Raw genomic sequence first — 24796 nt, 5'->3', positions numbered from 1 at the left:
TCGTGATACTCTTTGAATTTGGTTTAAACAGATACATGTTCCATGATTACCCAGCAGCACACTTTAAATACAAGCAGAATCAAAGAGATCTTCCTAAACAAAGCAAAGGAAAGCTGCTTTGTTGGATGGTTTGAAGTTTGGTACTAGTCATCTGTCATATATGGAACATCATATATTTAGTTGGAAAAAGCATTCTAGAACACTTCAAAAATAAACAAAAGCACTGCAAACAGCTATGAGACAGAACCCCAGGCCACACAAGACCTATTAATTTCAGTGGGGTTTTGTTCTGCCTCTATATATGCATCTAACTATACAAAGTTAATTTGCAGTATCAAGGCCTAAAACAGATAATTTAAAAGCATTCTAGACTCAAACAACCAGAGCTATAAACATGGAAATGGAATTATTTCTAAGTAATTTTTCTCTCACTGTCAGACTTCAGAGTGATAGCCATGTGAAGAGTACCCTGTTTCTCCATTACTCGAAGGTTCTTTATTTGCTTTTTTTAAAGGAATTCCCAAGATTAAATTAAAGCCATCTGATGAAAATACCTTAATATTGACCTTCATATTTTGTTGTAATATATACTGAATTCAAGTGATTTCAAAAATTATCCTGGATGCTTCTCATTTCAAGATGTTAAATATTGCCTCTTACAAATTTCCGTTACACATTGTCTGACAATATTTGCTGCTCTGGACTACATGAACAGGGTAGTGAGGCACTGGAACAGGTTTCCTGGAGAAGTTGTGGATGCCCCATCCCTGGCAGTGTTCAAGGCCAGGTTGGATGGGGCTTTGAGCAACCTGGTCTGGTGGAAGGTGTTCCTGCCCAGGGCAGGGGGGTTGGAACTGGATGATCTTTAAGGTCCCTTCCAACCCAAACCATTCTATGAGTCTATGAACTGACTTTTAATTCTTATAGAGGTAACAATAATAAAGTTTGCAGAAGTTGAGCACAGGTGACATTTTAGAATTTCATACTTATTACAAGTCCCTCCTTTCCAGGTCTAATTTCACATAAAGTGTAAAAAATGGTTAGAACTGCCAAATGCATAAAGTCTCTCAATCCTTTTTACCTGTCATATCATCAGTAACAGCTACCCTCAAACTGGTCTCCTAATCATCCTTTAAATGATGGCACTATACTTTAACATCTCTGCAGTGGTGTTTCATTGTCTTCAGGTGTCAGCTGTAAGAGCACACATGTAATCCCAGAATTTCATAACTAGTAAATCACAAACTGAAGTCCCAAAGCCAAGACAAGGCCACTAGTAGAGCCGCGGGAAGAAAATAACAAGGGAGGCAGAGACAGCAATCTGCCAGCTGACTAGGTCAATGCATGGCGTGCAGCGGGTAGCAGGGAGGATGGCTAACGTGAACAGGGAGGCAAAGAGCACAATTGCCAAAACAAAGGATGCTGACCAGCTGGAGCTGTCATCTACAGGAGCAAAGTACCAGCCTGCATCTCGGATGCTGGTTAATGGAAGCTACAGCATGACTGCAAAGGCAAAGTTTAAAAACAGCATAGGATGATTAGCACGAAAGCACAATTCTTGGAGTTTCAACTGACCCTAAAGGAAAGACTAAGCACTCTCGTAATAATCAGGTTGCCATTTTCAGATACTTTTTTCTACTTCTTTAGCATTAACTACAGCAATATTGCATACAGAGAAATCTGAAAAATAAAAAATGGTAGAAACCAAGACGTGTTTGACTGCTTCAGCAATAAAGTATAGATCTGGAGTAACCACGAAGGCTTGAATCTCACAATATGCACCAGTGCAACTGAGAGCTACAACTGGCTCCTGAATTCTACCAGATTTTTGTCTGGAGACAGTGTGAAGAATCTCCCTTAGCCAGGAAGGAAAAACTATTCAAGTCAGGTAAGACTCTTTTAGCAGCTACGGTAGGCACAGGTTATTAAGTGGATCTTTGTACGGCTGCTCCACCTCCAGCTTTATTTGCTGGGAGCTGGTTATGTAACTAACACAGGAGAAAATACCCATTTCGAGGTTGTTTTCCTTTGCAAGCTCTGGGCTGCCAGGAGGAACAGAGAATTCAAAAGCAGCTTCCCTTCTGTTGCTCTTTTGGGTGTTTCTCTTTGAAGTGGCACCCTAAGTGGCTGCTCATTCACCGGTTTTGTAGGTAGTCTTTAAAGCAATACTTTCCACCCTTCAAGCTTAAGTACAGAAACATACAATTAATTAAAGCAAGTTAGTGGTGTTATTATTTCAGCCTTTTATTTCTACTTGGTGTCAGACTCTAAGACGCAAGTCCTCTTTGTAGTAGGATTTCAGACACTCTGGAGAAAATGCTGAACTTTATAGACTGATCTGGTATGGTTCGTGTAACACACAAACAATCTAAGAAAAGCATTTAGCTATCGCTTAAAGGAAGAATTCATTCTAAAAATCTAGAAACAAAGAGTCAAACTCCACAATGGCTCTAACTACTTTGCAGTGTTACTGTGCTGTATCTAGCTGATGGTTTAACCCTTTGTTCTGACATGCCTTTTTTTTTCAATCACTTTTTTTTCCCCAAAAAGAAGAGTAAGCCTAAAATTAAATTTTATATGGAATGATTGCAAAGTAGACTGATTAGGAAATCTTCATATGTTAACAGACAAACAGACCACTTACCTGCCAGATGGCTTTAATGCAACAAAAAATGCATCTAATGCTGCTTACAATAGTAGTGGCCAAACACCACATTACTGGTTTCCAAATATTTTTCTGGTGTGGAATGTTTGTAAACCATCCTCTTGCACTGCTGCCAAACTCCAGGAACACTCTCCAGGACAGTTTTAGTCCTTAACTAAAAAAATATCCCCACATTATTAAGAATTATTATGGAGAAAAGATTTCAGTGAATCTGTCCTAATATAAAGGCTCTCTCCCATTTCCACATAGCGTGTATGTTGTTTATTTTCATTCTTTGAGCACAGGATTTTATAGCCATAATTATCTCATTTTCTCATAGTACAAACAGTCCAATTTTTATTCATTGAGGTCAACATTTCTGTTGCATTCTTCCTCTGTTTTTCTTCTTCCCTTTAAAATTTGCTATTAACAACAAACACAATAGATTTATGCTATCAAAATACCTGTTGGGGTAGAGATTTATTAATAAATCGTATTTTCAAATGAACATAGATCAAAAGTAGCAATATTAAAATGGACAGCTAGAGGAAATGATGTTTTAACTCCATTTCCATTCTCCACATCCTGTAAAAGAAATAGTTCTTCAACCATGCAACCTCATCTTAAAAGATATTTGTGCAAGAATTTTCACCAAAATCTGGAAGGCTTCAAGAAGCAATGTTCAGTCAAGCAGACTTCAGAAGATAGGAGTGCTTCATGGTCAGCTGGCTATGAAATCCTGCTAGCTAGCCACAGCCTTGAGCATGCAATCTTGCTGCTTTACATCTTTTTAAAAGGGTTGAGGGCTAGGGAGACTGCACCCAAGCATTTAGTAAGGAAGACAGTTAAGGCCCCGGACTTCTTCCCTTCTTATACATCTCCTCTCCTGTTTCTCCTGTGCTGCGAAGTGAGCTGCAGTGCCTTCGGCCTGTCCTGTAGTCTTCACCAAATACACCCAGAGGGTTAAGCCCCTTCCTCCATCCCCACCACCTGAGGTCTGCAAAGGGAAGAGCTGCTGAAAGCCTGGTAACAGGAAAAGGTCAGGAGCAGTGTATTATATTCTGTATGTTTGGATTACCCCACAATAGCTAAATAAACTGATTTAATGTCTAACGACATTTTCAAACAATAGCTAATAAAATTATCCAAAGTATGCAGAGACAAGATGCACACAGATGCACCAGAATACGTCTCTAATACATGCACACAAGCAACGATCTAACAGTGAATTTCAGCAGTTTGGCCATTCAAATTAGAGGTCAAATACAAAGAAGCCCAAGTTAAAAAGCCTACTGACTAGAAAAGACTCAAATACTCGTGCCTTGCCATTATTATTACTCCCATTTGTACGCAACTATCAGTTTTCATGTTATGGTTTTAGCATAGAACCACGTTTTTGAAACAGAATCACGGTCTTTTCAAAACAAATAAATAAAAGGCATGCTACTGAAGTGAATCACAAGCTCTTAATACTTTTGGAAAGCTTCTCCGAATTAGCTGGGTTAGCAGGTCTGAGGGATTCTTGCTAAAACCACATGAGGATCCTGAGTCACGTCAGCAGAGGAAGGAGCTGCAATGGATCCAGATGGTATCGCTCCTCTCCCAGCCTGTTTGCCACCGACCCTCTGTTGGAGGTTCCCACTCCTGTAACGATGGAGCTGGCACAAGGAAAATCACAGTCACGCACCCGTCTCAGCAGCTCGAGTTCACTGCAACGCCCCTTAAAAGCGCGCACACCTTCGCGGTCCGTTTTGGAAACGAAGCTGCGAGAGCGCAGACGCGCGCGTCCCTCTGCAGCGGCCCGCGACCCTCTCCAGAAGGGAGGCTGCGTCGGGGCCGCAGAGCATCCCGCTACCGCAGCAAGTTTCACCAGAGCTCGTCTGCGAACGGCCCGTAGGGAAAGCTGGTTGAATTTCTCAAACCAGAGACACTGGTTCTGAAGAATGAATGTATGATTAATGGGGTTGCAGCACTGGTACAATTGTGGTCGCCTTTTTAATGTTTTCCATCGAAGTTCTTACAACCTGAAATATTGTAGCAGATTAAAAAATGAAAGGGACTAAAAGCTGTGCTCGTATAAAAGGCAGTTCTAAAGCAACTACTCCGAAATTTTCAAGTAAGTCTTGCTTACTTCAGCTGATTTGCACATTCAATTTCCATTTTTTTTAAGTAATTACCAAAGCATTTTCGGGCATGTTATGACCAAATATGAACTTGCTGAATACTCACGCTAAGATAAAACACAAATAAACAGCCCTGAATGAATCCCATTAATATTACATCTTGCTTCTACGCTTAAAACAACAGTACTGAAAAATAAGAAGAAATGTCAGTGGGGACTGGCCACATTCTGTGCAATGAACGAGGAGATCTTTGCCCACAGCACAGTCTTTTTATCATGTACCAGCAACTGTTTGCACTCCTCTGAAGGTACCATCATTTCAGCTTAAGATAAAAGTATACTGAGGAATATTTTGGATAATCCTTTTATATGAATAACTATTCTTTATAGACAATTTACACATGGGTATGAAGGGCCCAAATGTACACCACTAATTCACTAATGCCATAGTGATGCTTCAACAAAACCACTTCAGCTCATAAAAATAATATTCTGGCAACCACAATCCTAAATAACTACTTTCACTTTAACCTTGTGATTTGTTTAATCCATCTGAATCAGTAACTCTACCTAAGTCTAAGTTACTGCACAGAGCACTCCTAAAAGATGAACTTTTGAAAGTCATTGTATTGCCAAACAAAATTGAACAGAACTTCCTAGTTTTTGCCTTATTTAGCTCCTGTAAGTAAAAAAATATTATCAGAATTATCTATCAATTCATAACAGATGTAGCAGCATGTCAGAAACATCAGCACCTCAAACACATGGTGGCTTCATCATCTGAACTACTACAAATTATTCTGTAAACAAAACCCTGCACTGCTCGAATACAACTTTTATATTAACAAAGTTACTTGTAATTACGAACTTTAGGACTGTACGTTAACTTCATAGAACCATCAGCAATGAGAACTGTATTTGGGGGAGGATGGTCAGGGACCTGCCGTATTTAATTCAGCATATTAATCAAGCTAATAGCAACAGTATACTGCTTCTGAAAATTAAGCATACGAGGAGACCCCCAAGGCTTCTGTGATCCCTGATGCTTAGTGGTGGTAAAGAAAAAATGCACTGGGTTATGTATGTGTTTCACGCTCATACTGGACTCCTATCCAGCTGAACTTCTACCGTGTGCACAGAAAAAATATCTGGCTTGTGTTTAAAGGTGTTTTAAGTATGGGCTAATTCTCCTGGCAGGTCACAGAAGAGGCTCCGTCTTCACTGAGGCTGGCACTTGCTTCCTTTGCAATGAGGCAGAGTTAAAAAATAAGTCACTAAAGTAAACCTCAAACATCCTTGTTCACCATTTCATTCAGTCCCCTTGCAGCTGTCTGGCCAGGACTGAGTCTCAGCACAAATTCCCCTGGGTCTGCCACAAAAAATACCTGTGCAAGATCTGCAAGTATGGATATTGTTAAAATTTGGACCTTTTTGGTCAAAGCATGACAGTTTCCTCTGCCCCACAACTACCCCAAGTTACTCCAGACAATCAGGGACAAGTGATACTTACATAGCATAATTGTGTAGGTGATTATATATCTTTACATTCAAACAAGCCTTGGGGAAAGTGTGCTAGACAAACCCGACCAGGATAATGTAAAAACTATTAGGTTGTGGGCACTGCAAACTGAAATAAGTGATGGACTGGCGGGGCCTGTAAGAGCAAGCAGCCACCTCTATAAAACCAAGAGAGCACCAGACTTGAAGGAGCCGCGTTATTACCTTCTGCTCTCCCTAGAGACCGAAGGAGTACTATTCCATCTCCCAATCTCTGCATTTTTCTCCTGCAAAAAGCCTATATGCTTAAGTTTATGAGGTCTGAATTTCAAAAGGAAAGCACACTTCACCTTAAACTCTATGCCCAACTGTCACTAGTATTTTATCAAATGTAAATCAACACAGTTTGGGGGTTTTGCTCTGTGTTTCAAAATATAAACCATACATAATGGCTTAACCAAACGAGTGATAAGCATGAAATATTACAAACCATTAAAAAAAGGAAAAAGCATAATCCTGGGCTGCCCCACATCGTCTCCTCATAGAAATATTACTTCCGAGATTAAAGAAGTGCTTGTTTATTTAACAATTTGACCAATGTCCAACAATAGAACATTTAATGGAAAATATTAACGTAGGACCTACAATCAGAGCTGCTATGTTATAAAGATTGTAAATAGAGACTTCGGGGTTTTTTACTTTAATATAAACAATAAAAGCTTAGCCAAAAGGAACAAAAAAAATAACTGAACTAGGCAACAAAAAAAATAACTGAACTAGGCAAATACTCCACCTGGAATACTGCATTCAGCTCTGGGGCCCCCAGCATCAGAAGGACACGGACCTGTGGTGCAACTCCAGAGGAGGGCCACAAAGATGATGAGGGGGCTGGAGAACCTCCCCTATGAGGACAGGGTGAGAGTTGGGGTTGTTCAGCCTGGAGAAGAGAAGGCTCCGGGGAGACCTTAGAGCAGCCTTCCAGTACCTAAAGGGGGCCTACAAGAAAGCCGGAGAGGGACTTTTTACAAGGGCACGTAGGGACAGGACAAGGGGTAATGGCTTTAAACTGAAAGAGGGTAGATTTAGGTTAGATGTAAGGAAGAACCTCTTTACTGTGAGGGTGGTGAGGCACTGGGACAGGTTTCCCAGAGAGGCTGTGGCTGCCCCATCCCTGGCAGTGTTCAAGGCCAGGTTGGATGGGGCTTTGAGCAACCTGGTCTGGTGGAAGGTGTCCCTGCCCAGGGCAGGGGGGTTGGAACTGGATGATATTTAAGGTCCCTTCCAACCCAAACCATTCTATGATTCTATGAAATACTTAGATTGTAAATACTGACAATCAAAAAAGTTCCCAGGCATTAACCCTAGAGTCTATCTTAGAGTTCTATTGTGAAGTTTTAGCTTATAAGATACTGTAAGAATAAAACCAAGCAAGTAATGGTATAAAGTAAGAAAACACACGTGTATTACATACACTAAAGAAAATACACATGCTACATACATGCCTAACATGAATAACAAATTCTTCATTCATTTCAAGGGTCAACTCCTTTTTGCTTGATAAATAAAAGCATATATTACACTTTACTGCTTTGGGGAGGAAGGAAAACACATAAATTAGTACTTCATTACAGTTTAAAAAGGCAAATTATTTAAGGACTATTTGTATTCAAGCTAAGTAGACAGAATCATATTACATGCTTTTTATTCAAATGGAAAGAATTTACATTTACCTACCATCTCATTAAAACAAGATGATATAGCAGTAGCATTTTCCTTAACTCTTTTTTTTTTAATTAAAATATTCTTTTTGAATGCTTAAAATAATTCTGAGGTTTACAGTAAAGTATTTTTTAAAGCATACATTGGCTCTTTTTCAGGTCTAATGTTGGTTACTGTCTAAACTCTCCAGAGACCAAGTGGATGTTACAGGCTTTTGCTAAATAGCATTGTTTTTCAAAGGCGGGAAGGGGTATGACTCCTGACAAACACAGCTGTGATGAGTAGCTCCAAAGAAAATCAAATTTTACTAACATAATATTTTTGCCAGTTTGGCTTATTTTGCTTCGAGTTTATTACTCTGTTAACATGCACAGCTTTGCAGAATAGTACTCCTGTAGTAAAAATTCTTTTTTTTTCAGACCAAAAATCTCTCTCTGTTCGATGCAGCCACTATTTGTCTGCTGTTACATAACTATACCAAAGGTTGAACTGTTCTCGAACCACAGTAATGTCCTTTCAGTTTGTCCTTTCCAAAAATCGACCCCTAAAAACCCCTTTCACAATTATGAACATGGTACGCAGAATAGTCCTTACGACAGGATCAGGCCCCCTGTTTTTGCAACAGCCCTCTGCGCCAATAAGAGCGTGCAGCTGAAGCTTAAAGGATTATGTGCATCTGTGTGCAGGGGAAGTCACGTGTATACACAAAGTTCGGTGCCACTACCGAGGGCAGTGCAGCGGCATCAGCGGTCGTTTTCTAAGCTCTCCCATTATTTCCTCCTACTAGAGAAATGAGATATTGGAGTTTCTGCTGAGCTCACTTTGAAAAGGGTCTGACTTGATGGGCAAAATGTTTCTGCCAACCATCAAGGAACAACAAGGCACTGCCTACCAGGTGAGATTTTAAGAAGTTCACCTTTTAGATTGCTTTTGGTTTTTAAGAGCCTAGAAACAATTTACATAAACGCATATAAACCCTGGATCGGTGAAAATGAATAGTGCCATTGTTAGAAACCAATGTTCAGTTTTTAGATAACAGTTCTGTAGGAAAAACGTCATTGTTTAAATTTGTCATGCTCCTACTTTTTTCTGGTTGTCCAAAAGAAAGTTACAGTAGGCTTTTTCTTATGCGTATCAATTTTCATGCTGTTGCACGTTAGGCTGGATTTGTCATTTACTGTATCTTTATGTACTGAGTATGTGCTTTTAAGTTTTTTATTAATTGCTCTGAATAGATGAAATGTCAATTTTTCTGTATATTAAATCCAGAGGTATAACAGTATAGCCAAAGTATAGCAGAGGAATTGATCAAAAGTTAATCTGATTAGTCTTTAATAAAGCAAAAAAGTTCTCAAACTGAGACACTTATGAATCTTCTATTCATAGCATAATAATAAAACACACAGCAAACCATACTCTGAAATATTACTGCAAAGCAGCTAAAAGACACAGCAGTAACTAATTAACTAATTAATCACAATTAAGCTGCATTTTCATTTATATTATAAAAGAAGGTAAGCCAAAGGCAAACTTCAAAGCACCAAAAATTTCCTAACTGCTTTCAGCAGAAGCTTTGAATAAGCAGAATGACTGCTGTCCTTTTCAGCCTCCATAAGCATTTTTAACTACGCTAATCACCATGATATTTGCAAACCTGTTTTCTACTCTACTTAGCAAAAGACCTACTTTCCTTTAGGGCTCTGTCAGGTGCACTTTATGCCCTTTTTATATAAATGCTAAAGCAGCATAAAAAGGCAGCCCCCTATTTCTCTTGCCAGCATCACATCCTTCAAGTACTTGATTGGCCCCATCATTTAAGTCAAAGCAGTATCCCATGGATTTCAACATAAGTTGGACTGATTCTGAAACGATGAAAAAAAGTTAATCAAATGTCTGGACAAAGTGATTCATGTGAACGTCTATGTTTGTGATCTGCACATCAGAATGATTCATTTGTACTTCTGCGTGCAGGATCTGAACATCAGATAAGAGTTTATCAGAATACTCTGCATATTTTCCACAACAGCTAAAACATGTAAGGCTCATTTAAGTGAAGATAGGCTAGTAGGCTCCAGTGACCTCCCTACAAACTGCGGTTTACTGTTGGTATGCACTCTGTGTCTGTGTGGGCTATGTAAAAACAACCATTTATCAATCATTACTAAGAAGCTGGCTCTGTGACAAACTAATTACTCCTCAGGTTTCCACCCATTAGCACAGGAGGAAGCAGATTATAAATTTATTTTATATATCAAGGCTCTATATAGCGCCTGCAGTAACAAAATCTGCTACATAATCATGCTTTCTTGCTGTGGTGTGCAAGATTTTTAAAAATGTGTGTACATATCAAGGACACTAAGAAATCTTTAAAAAAGAATCTGTTCACATTAAAAAAAACAACCAGTAATTGCTGTATGGCATGTGAGTCAATACACTGCAATTAGTAAGCACTAGTATTTATTTCAATGTCATTTATTTGGCTGTAGTCCCAGGAATTTGTACAAATGCTAACATGGCTTCCCAAAATACTGTGGATTGGACAGAATGTGCATAACAGGTGCCTACAGGTAATATACTCAAGGTATAACTTCACAGATGTTTTTGTAATGGGAGACTTCAGGTTTAGAGAGTCCTGGTTTACAGAGGTCCCAGACTCCTTTCCACATTTCTTCCCCCAAAATTACTTTTGTTTTTTTGCCCTTGGAAACATTTGCCCAGTCTCATACTGGGCTGGAAAAAACCCCACCTGTTAAGACTATCTAAGGAAGCATGCCCACACACACCTGTGAAAGTACGGCCAAGGACTCAAATCAAATCATCAAATACTTAAACCTGTCAAACTCTTTGCCAGCATCCTAGAACAGAAAGTGCTAAAGGTTATTACTGGCTTTTTCAGGTTTGATGGAAGGGTCATTCCATACATATAGGTGCAATGGGGAGCCTTGTAAGAAATCAAGATTATTGGTAGAAAATTTTGATGAATAAGGGGTAAAAAAACCCCTGTCACTGATAAAGTGGAGTGGGAGTGGCACATGACAAGCAGTAGATGGACAAATCGGAACCCATCCATATCAGTAAGATGCCTCTTAATTTCAAGCCCCTGGTAAATGAAAATTCCTACTCCAAATCTTACAGTCTAATAATAGCCACCCTTAGATCAGAATTAATATTATATTAGCCCTCCTAGAATGTAAAATTAAAATATTTTATTCAGACATTATAAATGGAATAAGATGCAACCAGTAAATATGCAAGTTCATCCAAGAGGCAGCTAGAAAATGATATTTCCTTCACCAAGCAATAGAAATTAAAAGCCACAGGAGTATCAAGAACAAGATGTTTCAGACTTGTGAACAATTATCAGAAAGATACCTGTTTATCTCCAACGGATGTGACAAATTTTGAAGTCATTTCAGCCTTAGCACAACTCTGCTGAGGGCCAATTTTCCCCTTCAAACGCTAAACTCAAACCAGTTTTATACTCATTCTTATAAATGTTATCTGAGAAAGAACTATGTCGGTATTTTTGCATTTACTGGAAACCTGGTCCCTGCAGTCTGAGTCTGTTTCACAAGAGTTTCCTACATGGTCAGCGTGATGGCTTGTTGATAAGTCATCGGGTCAGCTTTCACCAATGTTTCTAATAGGAAATGGCATTACATTATAGTTTCCAGGAAAACTACCATCTGTGTCTCCTGTCAGTCTTTGCAGTTGGCAGCAAAATATCTGTGGGGAATGCTTTCATACTGCCAAATTTCAGCAACGTTCCCTGTCACAAGTCCTAAGCATGGGTGAAGCTAACAAACAGCAGGTTAAGATAAGAGCTGCTGTTTCCACCCTGCCAATGCAACGAGCCAACTCATTTAGAGAGTGATTCCATCAGAGTCGGTGTACCTTTGACGCTCTGTCCCTGGGATAAATTCAGTCTGCAATATCTAGAATAGGGATAATTGCCATTAATTTTGATTGGCAAGAATTCGTCGTCTTTACTGGAGTGATGCTGATTTACGTGGACCAGAAGCACAATGTTCAGTTCATATACCTTCCTTACCTGGAACCTGAGCAACTCCAAAATGCTGGAAATGCAGAATTCTAGCCACTTGCCATCTAATAAGAGGTGCAAATGATCTGTTTGCGCCTATGATCTAAACAAAAATATTAGCTAAGCAAAGAAATTTACAAAAAAAACCTGTCCTGTAATTTTATATTTTCTCAAGTATTTAAAAGGCCTCAGCAGAAAATTTTGAATTTGTCTCCATGATCTGATGGTCTTTACATAAAAAAAGGAACGTATAAGTTTCATAAACATTTTTTCCCCAAAACCAGTCTTAACTGACTTGTTCTACAGTTTAAGTGTCTGTAGATACTGGGGGGAAAGAGACCCTGTAGTTAAACATTGATGATTATCATATAAGGTCGATCCTTTAATGAAATCACCCACCTCGTGTATTCAATTCCTTAAGTCAGAAAAAATGAACTAAATACACTTTGTCTTGCTGGTTTTAATGAAAGTACCTAGTGTATAAATCTACTAAGTCCCAGCTACTCTGAACATCAACATCATGACAGTAAGAATGCTTTCTGAAGGTGTGTGTAATCCTTGTGAGATCCATTGAGTTGAAATATTTCATATGAAGAGAAACTGCAACTTACATTCAGTTTTAAATTGAATGAAAATATTTGCTACAGTTAATGGGCTTGTGTGCTCTCCAAGAAACTGAAATTGCATGTTTTAATTAAGTCTTTTGGTTTCTGTGGCTCACCAGTTATAAGCACAGTGGAAATTCTGCCACAGGTTAAATTTTTTAAAATATTTTTTTCACTGAATCAGTAAAAAACTGAATATATATAGCAACTTTCAATCATCCTGATACTGAATTTTATTTAAGTTTGTTGCCACTTAGTTTTAAAGTAGAATAGCTGCATCAAAATCAGCTTCCAAGTGCTCTGAAAACATGGACCAGGAACTGCAGTAGTGCTAATGGGCTGTTCGTATTCACCACTCTGAACGGCACTGTCTGCTCTGCTGATGCTTAAAAGCTGTCACTTCTTGTATTCCAATTAGTCAACTTTACAAAATCCAGAACTCAAAGCATCTTATGAAGCCTATTTTCTAATATTACATTCATTCTAATTATTCCTGTTATTTAATACACCCGTAAGTTACTGGAAATGAATACGAACACTAGGAAAATTACAGGGGGTTTATTTTGCATATAACTCCTTTTTTTAAGAAGAGTATTACCTAGTGGATACTTGGGTATCTCAAAACTGTATCTCATTTCAGAAACCCAGTCAGCTAAGGCTTGTAGACAAATACAGGTAACTGCTGCATAAATTCATTCTGCCTGATGGAATACCCTATCTTTAGAACTGCACAAAAATAAGATATTTCACTTTTTGCAGCAATGAAATCTTAAACCACAACACACCTACGATGTATTAAAAGCTGCACCGTTCACTCTCTGGTGAATCCTTTCTCGCTGTGCATAAATTTTAAAAAAGAAAAGATATGTCAGGTTTTCCATATAGAGGCTCTTTTGGAATTCAGTGATAAAGCGAAGTCAGGAAGAGGTGGAGCAGGAGACCAGTCACTCTCATCTGATACTGGGACACTGAGAGAAGTTAACAAAACATGATCGAGTTTATAGCGTTAACCCATGCAGAGCCCCCAGCGCAGCTGCTCCTGAGCAGCTGTGAGGAGGGCACAGCCATTGGCAACCTAACTCCTGCAGAGGCTCTATTACAAAGAAGTAAACAGCATAAAAGGAGAAGGATTTATCTGGAGTGGCAGATATGCCTGGCAGATAGCATCTGTGTCTGAACATGGGACTCCTTCCACACAGGTCTTTAGGGGCCTTAATGCTGGACTATCTCCTCTCTACAGAACTTAGTCTCCCCATTTGGCAGGAATTTAATTTGCCTCTTCTAACCCACAGCACTTGGTTATTACAACCTTCCAGACCACTACCACACCGCCACTTTTTAACAGATGTAAGAGTCTCTTAAAAACAAGCTTTGGCAGTTTTTATTATGGTTTCCAGAGTAGTTGATCTTTTTTGTCTGTCTTTATTGGAGTGTATTATCTGTTCTCATAAGGTTTAAGCTGCTTAAAAATTGAGGCGGGGGGGGAAGAAAAGAAAGCAAATCCAGTTATCTGTTTCACACATGTTGTTTTGAGCCATCTTCTATGAACTCTGAAGACTGAAGAAATTTCTTCAGTTCTAACCTAATATACAGAAAATACGCATCGTGAAAAACAGTTGCCATAACCTAAAATCAAGTTTTCCTCTCTTTCTTCCAAACCAAAGGAGAATCTGAACTCATTTGTTGATGTTTACTGATCTGTAACAGTAACTTGCAGAGACTTACTTCTGACATGGCCTTACACAAACTCAGATTCCCAGAGATGAACAATCTAAATAGAAACAAAGTGTGCATCTGACATTGTTAATAGTTTTATATTATATGGAAAATTATTAGAATAATAATAGTGATTGTGATGTAAACAAAAGGTTAAAACAGAAAAAAAAAAATTGCATCTATTTAGTAGGTTGCCAAGAGGCCAGGGGCAGCATGCAGATTATCATGGCACAAGTGGGATTTGAATGACCAGGTAGCTGCTATACGGATGATTCACCACAAAGGTGGTGCTTACAGAATGAAAGAATAAACAAGTGACAAGTGGTTGCCAACATCTGTGGAAGAATAAAAAAAGTCACCTAGCAAGTGAGAGACAGGCCCACAGGAAGGAGCTAAGTTTTGAAGTGCTCTGAAGACAACATATATTCAGAATTTCTGGAAAAGCAGAGAGTGAGCAACCTCAAAGGATGACCAAAGCAAAATGCGAAAACTGATTTCAGAACCATGAGTATCCCTGTACTCATTCCACTTGTAACAAACACACCCTTATTAGTTCTTGAAAATTCAATTTTTATTGTTGACTCAACATGCCTAAGAACAGCCTGAGATGTCCCACAGGAAAGTAACAGAGAAGTAAGAAGGGACAGAATACCATACTTGGAAACCCTGTGATACATCTGATATGATATCGTGTATGTGTCATATGAGCAAATGATGATGGGGGTGCAGCATTAACTGTAATAGAGTCATCAGGGAGAGATAAAGAAAAAACAAGGGCCAGGCAGATGTGAAAGTTTTTGAAAAAAATGGGGAAACGTACATAAGCATTTATGTCTGGACAGGACACTGGACAGGAATAACACTGGACTTGGACCAAGGGGAGGCAATAAGCTATAAAACTGGAAGTGGGCTCACAGCACTCAAACTGTGCAGAATTAAGCAGGAGTAGGCAATAGTTGGGTGGTATGAGTCAAAGGGGTTTTTTAAAGTTTTTTAATTAATGTTATGCTGCTACTAAAGCAAGTTCATACTGCAGAGGGAACGGGTTTAGAAAACCAAAAACTGAGCCTAATGAGGAGGGTAAAACCAGTGAGACCAGGAGGCTGGGCACCTGCTCTTCCCATGAGTTCACTCACCAGGGGTGGTAAACTCCTTGCTCCCTCTCACAGGACCAGGGACAGACAGTGCTACTGTAGAAAGAAAAAAATACCCCTCTTCCAACTGACCTCCCCTTGCTTTTTTATTTGCACATTAAAATTAAACATCCAAGACAGGGTTATATTCAATGCTATTTTATATCAATTACTCTTGTTGTTTAGTCATGGCTTCTTTCACATTATATTGTGCTGAATTAACTACATTATAAAATGGAACTGATATCAATTATAAACATACCACCTGCCAAACTGGTCAATGATTGCACCACAAAGACATAAATGATAGGGTTGGAAGGGGCCTGTTTTTCAGCCCAGCACCCAGTATCAAGCAGGATTTTCTTCTCCACTAATGATAAAAGCATGTTATCTGAGCTGTATCATTACATTATAAACAGCAGCAACTCAGCAACTAACTGCATAAGGAAAGTATATTCTGAAACCTATTTGCCTGCACTGCTGCATTTTTTCCCCTCACATGCAACCTGGGCAATCTAGTTCTCTGTATATCCAGCCAACAAGTCTTCTGTTAATCCCTATGGTATGTATATAAGCTAGTAAGCCTAAAAAAATGTCATGTTACCCAGACGGAGAGGTAACAGCAGTGTGACACTTCATTTTCTCATACTTGAGAGTTCAGAGTGTGTTCCCCTTGAGGTACAACTAATTGCAGGTATGCTGTTTTCCAGAAATACCAATCATCCATTATTTAAAGTTTTAAGAAATAATCCATAAGTAATATTTAGCATGACACTTTCAAAAAGCACCTTTCAAACTCTGATGAGTAGCTGACAATCTACCAAGTCGTGGTTTATGCACATATGCAACACTCCTGGCCAAGCTTTTTGGTTTTCTCAGTCTTGATCTGAAACAAACCTGTGCAGTCCAGCAAAGCTCTATGTAGCGCTCAGCCTTCCCCTATGCAGTAAGTATCCCGGGTTTCAGTATCTCTAGGAATTAAGAGATCTGTGGAAACTGTAGAACACCTGATGAAGCTAGGAGTCTTAGGCCTGTTTAGAGACCTACCTTGTTGGCAACAGCTTTATTAGCTATGCGTGGTTTATAATGGTATTGCAGCTTGTGAAAACACATATTTAGAGGTCAGATAATCTAGATAAGACCTCTTTCACATATAGATGATAGGAGAGCAAGTAGACAAATCATTTATTGCCTAAACAAAAAAAGAGATAGTGCTGCAGCTAGATAAAGGTTTGGGTTTTTTTAAAGTCAAATAAAATAATCAGCTCATAGAATGGTCATGCTTGAAACTGTTAACCAACCTGCTCTGCAACTTAGTGCTGCATTGTGAATGAAAACGTCTGAAAAAAACCTGACTGCAGCTATGGACTCTGTAATACAACTAAGCAGCACTTCATTTTTTCTCATTAATTAAAGTTCATTTTATGCATCTTTTCTAAAATAATCTTTGCCACCAAGTGCTCTTAACTTTTTCTGCAGTGTTGGAAGGAGTTTTTCTTAAGCACTTCATGCAAATTTTTTGTCTAAATAAAACCACTTTCAACTTTTATGGCATGTAATGAAATTGGCTTTCGGCCAAGTATCAGAACTCTAAAAGTACTTCTACACTACCACCTTTCCTACATTGCTACTTCTGCAATGAACTCACGATGATTAAAGTCCTCCTGCAGTTTTGAGGCCGCAAAGACTCGATGCCACAGTTTGTAACACAGATTTATCCATAGCACCTATGCAATTCTGTCTGCAGACTATGTATCAAATGGGAACATAGGAATTTTCTGCCATTTGGGAGCTGCAGGGGTTTTACAGTATCCATAATGAATTGTTAAATACAAACTAAGAAGCACAGACCTTGCCTAAAAAAACCAAACTGCAGTCAGAGTAACTCAACACAAACCGAGTAACCATTTTTAGTGCTTCTCTGGTATTTATCCTGTAAACACCTGCTAAATTTTTAATTGAGGGATTTTTCATTGGTGTTTATTTGCTATGGAATAAAGCTTCAAAATCTCTAAACATAAGACAAATTATTTTGAAAAAATAAGGCAGCTCTCAGTTTTGGTTGACGATCAGTTAAAAACATATTTTGAAGGTAGTAACTTCAGTTCATTGGTCTGAGGAGTTTCCATATAAAAAACAGACCAACCACAGTACAAAATTCAGTATGGGATAAATGATCAACCTACAGTTCAAAAAATCTTTCAAGAAATGATCCATTTTAAAGGCATAGAGAATATAGACGCTCACATCCCTTAATTGCCAGTGACACGCAAATACTCTTTAGAACAATCGTCAACTTTTCAAAAAAGGAAACAGAATGGAATCCGTAATACCATCCCCAAATGAGGCTCACATCGTAATGCCTTTTCAGAACACCCAAACAATCTCCAAGTTCAAAGTAAACTCTTCTGCTAGCTTGTATTACAAGCTAGCTCACCTTTGCAAGCAGCACAAGCACCTGTGCACTTCACAGCACAACGATTTTTAAATATCGGTTGTTTAGGATGTATGGCCTGCAAAAACGAAACCTCAAAGCTACATGTTCTCATCCCAGGTTAAAAATAAAACCACGCTCTTGAACGAGAGCTGTTGATTGCACTTGCAGGGAACGGAGCGGCCTCTCCAGCGTCCCTGGAGAACCCCAGCACAGATGCCGATACCGTAACAAACCCGTATATTTGAAGTAGTAAATCTGAAACGCAGAGACTAAACCCAGCCGGACCCAAGCGCTCGCTCCCCTCCGAGCACAGCCTCTCACTTCTTGAAACTGGCTGTAAACAGGGAAAGGGAGGGGCCTGCCGCCTGCCAAGCCAAGCAGAAACTTGTGAGTAAGTTCCAGAGGAAAAACAAGTGCAGCGCAGGCAGGCCGGCAAGGCAGCGCGCTGCCCGGGCGCTGCCGAGGGGCCATCACCATGTTTTCAAAGAGAACCGAGCCGGGGCTCCGCAGCCGGCTGCCTTCCGCGGAAACGCCGCTTAGCAAACGCCCGCGGAGCCCCGGACGACGTGAATTAAAGGTAAGCGGCTTTGCAGCACCGCGGCTGCGGTGGGGGCCGTGGGAGAGGCGGGCAGGCTGCGGGGGGGAGCGGCGGCGGGCAGGTCGCCGTTCCCGACTCCGCTTGGAGTGCCGACCGCAGTTCTCGGTGCGGTGCAAGTCTAAAAGCGGAGAGGAGCGGGGTAAGGAGGCGTGAGGGAAGGCTGAGTCAGGGCACGGTAGACGGGAGGGCTGCAGCGTTCACTTACGCAACGGAGGCGACCTGGGACTGCGAAACTACTTCGGGCTGGGGAAGGGGTTGGTTTAGATGGGTCGAGTAAGAGTGCCGCATCCGAAGCATCGTAAGGACTTAGGCAGGCACGGCCTGCGAAGACAAAACTTCCTTTAAAATGACAACAGACACGGCCGGGTGAGAAATGCTGAGCCGGGCCTGTACAGCACAGCAGACAGGTTCAGTGCCTTCACAGGTAAGTGACAATTAAAAATGGGTCATTTCTACGTTAGTGGCAAAACCACCTCATCTCGTCATTTAGAAGTCACCAGCAAAATTTCTTCAGAAAGTATTTTAATTTTGGATTTTAGTTTTGCTTGTTTCGGAGGTAAGTTTTGTAATTTCAGAAGATGTGTTTGTTAAGTTTTGTAATTTCATAAGATGACTATTTAACACAATGAATTACCTACCATTTCTATCATTAAAATAGAATTGTCATATTTCACTGCAGTTAGAGGATGTAAAGAAAAAAAGAGGTAATTACTAAAAACACTCATGAAACCAGACATCCCCCTGCTCTATAAAATATAAAGCGTGGTAGCAAAGACTGTTGATCTTCTGAGACAATATACAGGCAAGTATTCTGCGGCTGATGTAATTCAGTCTGGAGTAATCAAAGCTACATGCTTAAGGATAAACCTACATAAAGGAATTACGTGATTGTATCCATGCCTGTGCTTAGTCACCCTTGCACTCACCGTAATGCATGCATTTGCAATATCTGGTTCCAGTCGGCTGCTTTGGTCGAATCAAGTCATAACAGTTCAATGAGATGTGATTTCGGTTGCCTTCAACAGTGCAAAATAGCTTTTCTTTTTCTTTCTTAAAAACTTAAAACAACAGATGCTTCCTAAAAATAAACTGGGTTGTTTTCAGTGCTCAAAAATAGTATGAGGATTGAAGGACAACATAAAGATAGTATACTTTCTACTCATATGCAATACTGTAGCTAAAGAACTGATTTGAGAAAACAAACAAAAAAAGTAAGTTTTTCCACAAAGGTGAAAGAAAGGTTTGAAAACAACAGAACTGCATCTTGTGCTGCTGCTGCCACAGAAGCCACTTCTCTGAGGAAATCCAAAATACGACAGTGGAATAAGAATTTCTTTGCCCAGCTAAAATTGCTGTATTTTCAACCTGTTTTCTGGCACAGGCTATGGTATTTAGAAAAAAATAGGCACAAAACAATGGCAGTGGAAGATAAAAAATGGAAGTTGACACGATTCTGGAACAAATTCTGTACTATGGCTGAAGTGTCAAAGGATTAGCACTAGAGAGATGCAAGCACATATCCGTATGCTTACAAAACCCACACTGTATAATTTAGCTATATGGTTCATGGAGTATAGCATGTTGTCTAGTAACATTCATTTTAATTGCACAATATTTATTGTGGATTTGATTAAATCTTGTCTCTCTCTGGAAAGAATGCAGGTAGGTGTACTTATACTTTCCTATACGTGCTAAAAGGGAAGCACACAATACAACGCCGAGTATGTGACAGTTACCAGAGTACATGTAACATGGGAAATCACCTGCTGCATAAATTCTACACTGTCCTAAAAATGGCCTGGCAGGAATAATAACCATGATTTTGAGGCTGTGGATGTTTTCAGTTGGACTTCAGAGATTACTTCTTATTTCTGCATTTTGGAAAGAGACTTTTCATGATTGCTTTGAAGTTCAATGATTTCATTTAAAATGTTATCTCTTTACTGACGATAAAGCAAAGATAGCTGGACAATAACTACTGATATCAGCATACTTTTTAAAGAATTCAAGCTATTTTGAGAGGAAATGATAGATAATTCTTGCCTTTTTGGAAAGTCAGGCTGCCCTGATATTAGGTTCCCTGTACTACAGAGGTCCATTGTTTTTTCAGAACTAAATGGTTGTAGGTTGGAAGTCTGAATACAAATGATCTATAAAAAACACCCCCTTCACCTCATTTCCCAGTTTCCTCTAGTCTTTGTCAATTTTATCAGTGATCCAGTATACATCCACCCTACTGCCTTGGACATGTCTCCTAAGAAACTATCTTTTCAAGAGAGCTTATTTAACACCTTAGAGAACTCTATTCTCCATCTTATTGCTAAGATTTGTGCTTCAGCTTATATCCGTCAATTCTTCAGCAGCTACCCTTACATAGTATTAGCTATATAAAAGGTATTGTTTAATAATTTTTAAAAATGTACTAATCTTCATGTATCTTACATTGGTTCTTATTTTAAAGATACACAGTTTATTATTTACTTCTGTTGAGTGTCCTGTATCAACTCATTTGCTACTAATTTAATTTCAGTTAAAACTTCAGAACATTTACTAGCGTCATGAAATTTTGAATCACAGATTACTTTCTTCTAGACTAACAAGACCAAAAGGCACTTCAGTCACTGACCTTAAATTGATTAGTTACGTGAAGCATGTAATCTCTATCTTTAAAATGTTTTCTTCATACTACATTGCATTTCACTTAGAATATAATATTTCAACAATACTTTCACTATTTCTCTCTCTGCAGAAGAGCTGGTAACCAGCGGAGAAGATACAAAAGCTAAAATCACTATGTGGAGCTGTGAAACCTTAAACAACAGTACCGAGAACAGCGAGGACCAGCACCTCTGCCATGACTTCCACCTTGTGCTTTCCATCTTTTCCCTACTCTACCTCATTATATGTTTCCCAATTGGCCTTTGTTACAATGGCTTGCTGGTCCTAGTTAATCTCTATAACAAAGCTACTATGACTATGCCAGATGTTTACTTTGTCAACATTGCCATTGCTGGTCTCATCATCAACGCTTTGGCACCAGTGTACCTTCTAGGTCTTGCCAATACAAAATGGGCCATCTGGAATTCCAACAATGAAGTTTATATTACCTTACTTATTTTATTCAACGTCTCATCTTTAGTTACCATGTACTCTACTACATTACTCAGTCTGGACTACTACATTGAACGTGCTCTACCTAGAACTTACATGTCAAGTGTGTACAACACCAAACACGTTTGTGGATTCATATGGGGTGGTGCCATGCTTACAAGTTTTTCATCTCTCCTGTTCTATGTCTGCAATCATGTATCCACTAAAATAATTGAATGTTCCAAGATGCAGAACAAAGAAGCAGCAGATGCCATTATGGTCTTTATCGGGTATGTTGTACCAGCTATCGCTGTACTGTATGCACTTACATTAATCTTGCGAATACGCAAAGAGGCTACACCACTGGATCAAGACACTGGACGATTAGATCCATCGGTGCACAGGCTTTTGATTGCCACAGTCTGTACGCAGTTCACGTTATGGACACCCTATTATGTTATTCTTTTGGTAAGCACATTTACTAATGCACAAGGAAGAATCGCAGATGAAAACTACAGTCGAATATTACATTTTACCAAGATTTTATCAAAATTCTTGGCTTTCTCAAGCAGCTTTGTAATGCCTCTGCTCTACAGATATATTAACAAAAACTTTCCCAACAAATTACGACGCTTGCTTAAAAAGATACACTGTGGGAATCAAGGGTGTTCTCATGAACGCACAGTAGTACAGCAAGTTATGACATAGGTATGAAAGAACGCTCTGGTGCTCTGTTACTGCAGTACTTAGCATGCTTAGTACTGGGACTGTGATATTGCTGTGGAGTCATTAATGTGAGAGTCCCAACCAAGAGGCTAGAAGGAACTTTCCATTACAGTTAAATGAAAGAGTCTTAATTTTCAAATAGTTAATTGTTCGCTGAAACCTCGTGAGACTCTGGCCTATGTGCTGTAATACCTGTCACATCTAATACTTGCCGTGCACTGAATTAGTTACAAAGCATAAACTCTGTCTTCATTGCTCTAATATTCCTGTCTGAAGAAATCACTAAGCAGTTTATTGAAGTCTTGACTGAAGACACAGCACCTTGTATCTTGTATAGAAAAAGGTATTACCTTGTTTTCTGTACAAAGAAGTAATAGTGCTATCCTTGATGAAGTAAATACCTTTTTTCAATGAAGATGATATAGATGATCTTTACTAAAGATCATAATATCCAATTATACATGTCCAAATAGTAAATGTTAATTATAAATTATTTAATTTCTTTCTCCATCACTGAATCCCCTCTAAAAGAAGCCTAATTTACCATTTCCAGAAAATATTTTCTCGTACAAGCTAAACTAAGTTTTAATGTTTAAATTTATTTTTTCTAGAGATAACAATTAACAAAAACAGGTTTTATTTTTCCAGTACTTTGTTTGCATCCTAAAACATTTCAAGAATTCAGAAATATTTATTAACTAATTCTAAGGGAACAGAGAGATGTTTGTTCCACACATTAAAATGAAGGACGCTGGTTTACAAAGTTAAATCAAAATCTATCTAGTAAAGATTGTCTGGCTAAGTATTATGGTCCACATATGTTCATGTAACGAGAGTAATCTTAAAAGTATCTTAAAAATAAATATGTTTATGATTAACATTTTGTATTTTCAAGGGATATATTTGCAACAAATAAATTAAAATCTCTTTAACCTAGGGCATCACTGGAGGTTTGGAAGCCATACAAGATCCCTCAATACATACAAGGTTTTAGAATGGGTGTATTATATAGGAATCCCAGTCAGCATCAGCTTCTTGCTGACCTCTCAGAGATGAGTGCCTCCCAATGTGATTCTTGAATACATAGTAAAAGTACAGTTTCTGTATTTCACAGTGGGGATGAAGAAATCCAATCCAGATTGCCAAATTTTACCGAGTGTATGAAATACATAAGAAACACAAATGTGCTGGGGGAAGCAAATTAACAGTTACCCACAACAGCAAACTATGAAACGTTGACCCAAGAACTACCTGTTCTATGCTGTTGTTGCATTATTAATGACGGAGGGGGGTAGAAGTTAAACTCGTATTCTCCCACTGGTTTTGGGGCAGTAAGACATCTTTGTCGCTCGCCCTGCAACACAGCAGAATCATTTCATTGCTTAATCTGTCATAACTGAAATTCCACATGACTTTATTCAAAAAATGTGGCTTTTCAAGCCTCTGGTATAGAAAAAAACATGGAGCAAAACCAGAATTAAACCTTTTCCTTTGCTTATAGCACGACCTTATCTGATAATTGGTCCTAATTTGTCAGCATAGAGACATGTTTAAGTTCTAATTGGGAAGCAGGTGAGGAACAGCCTTTTCAGATCTTTTCCCTTCTTTTCAATATTATTCAAGTAATTTCTTCTCATAGCCATCTTTGCTTATCTTCTTCATATATAAGCATCTCTAAGTTATCAACATCCTGGTTGGAGACTCCATTAATCTTTACTTTTTTAATAGCTTTTCATATTTTATTGATTTTTTTTTAACCCTTAAACCCTATACAGTAAATCATCTATTTCTGTGGCGCTTTCCCCACACAAAAACTATCCAGCACAACTACATCAATTTACTTTATTGTTTTAGCCTGTTGATGAAAACGACATTAAGGAATGAAGCCTTTCTTTATCATTGTGTCCGATTCACACACTAATTTATAGTGCCTCTGTGCTGACAGGATACTGGCTGCTTTGGTTGGTTTTTCTTCCCCTTGAGAGGTGTTCTGTGGATTTCTATGCATCTTGAGCATTCAAGCTCACTTGTACACAGAAGTGCTTAAGAAAGAAATCCTTCCTTACAGCTGTCAAGCAAATAAGCTCCTCTTCTTCCCATCTGAGGAAAATTAGGTTTCCTAATACACCACATTAAATCTCTCATGTAAAATCTGTTAAAGAAATTCTGTCCCATTATGCAGGAAAAATTCCAGCAGGGAAGAACTGGCTTATCTGGTGTGAGTAGAGGCTTCCAGAACTGGGATACTGCCAGAACAGTGTGGCTGAACAGGCAGCATTAAGTGTAATTTTAACTTCCATGTTGCTTTCTTACTTCTATTTCCCCCTTCTAAGACATCATACTTTCTAACAGGACTGTTGCATTTATTTCTGTTCCTTTCTCTCCATGTTAAACTCCCAGTTTCAGGTCACGGCTCTTATAATTTCTCCTTATCTTTTTCTCTCATCTTTTTCACTTCTCTGTGCTA

General features: G+C 38.9%; 2 protein-coding genes across 12 annotated transcripts in view; one reads left to right on the top strand and one right to left on the bottom strand.

The window, feature by feature from the left end:
• Window positions 1–23207, top strand: part of GPR146 (G protein-coupled receptor 146) — a 52831-nt gene extending 29624 nt beyond the window's left edge. Inside the window, exons 3-4 of one of the 4 annotated variants that reach the window (XM_052773139.1) lie at window positions 8770–8877; window positions 21263–23207. In XM_052773139.1, coding sequence (XP_052629099.1) covers window positions 21307–22311 — 1005 coding nt within the window. In that variant the 5' untranslated portion in view covers window positions 8770–8877; window positions 21263–21306 and the 3' untranslated portion in view covers window positions 22312–23207. Of the gene's footprint in view, window positions 1–8769; window positions 8878–18058; window positions 18493–18667; window positions 18938–21262 lie in introns of those variants that run through there. The other 3 variants (XM_052773141.1, XM_052773142.1, XM_052773140.1) reach the window with 3 other exon arrangements.
• Window positions 1–24796, bottom strand: part of C21H7orf50 (chromosome 21 C7orf50 homolog) — a 137778-nt gene that overhangs the window by 67648 nt on the left and 45334 nt on the right. Inside the window, exon 1 of one of the 8 annotated variants that reach the window (XM_052773150.1) lies at window positions 11355–12335. The exons of the other annotated variants lie outside the window; for them this stretch is intronic. Coding sequence (XP_052629110.1) covers window positions 11355–11393 — 39 coding nt within the window. The 5' untranslated portion in view covers window positions 11394–12335. Of the gene's footprint in view, window positions 1–11354; window positions 12336–24796 lie in introns of those variants that run through there. 8 annotated transcript variants of the gene reach the window in all.

The sequence above is a fragment of the Harpia harpyja genome, chromosome 21 (assembly GCF_026419915.1).
Source record: "Harpia harpyja isolate bHarHar1 chromosome 21, bHarHar1 primary haplotype, whole genome shotgun sequence".
Taxonomy (NCBI): Eukaryota; Metazoa; Chordata; class Aves; order Accipitriformes; family Accipitridae; genus Harpia; species Harpia harpyja.
Note: the sequence above shows the minus strand (reverse complement) of the source record. Positions and strands in the feature narration are given on the sequence as shown.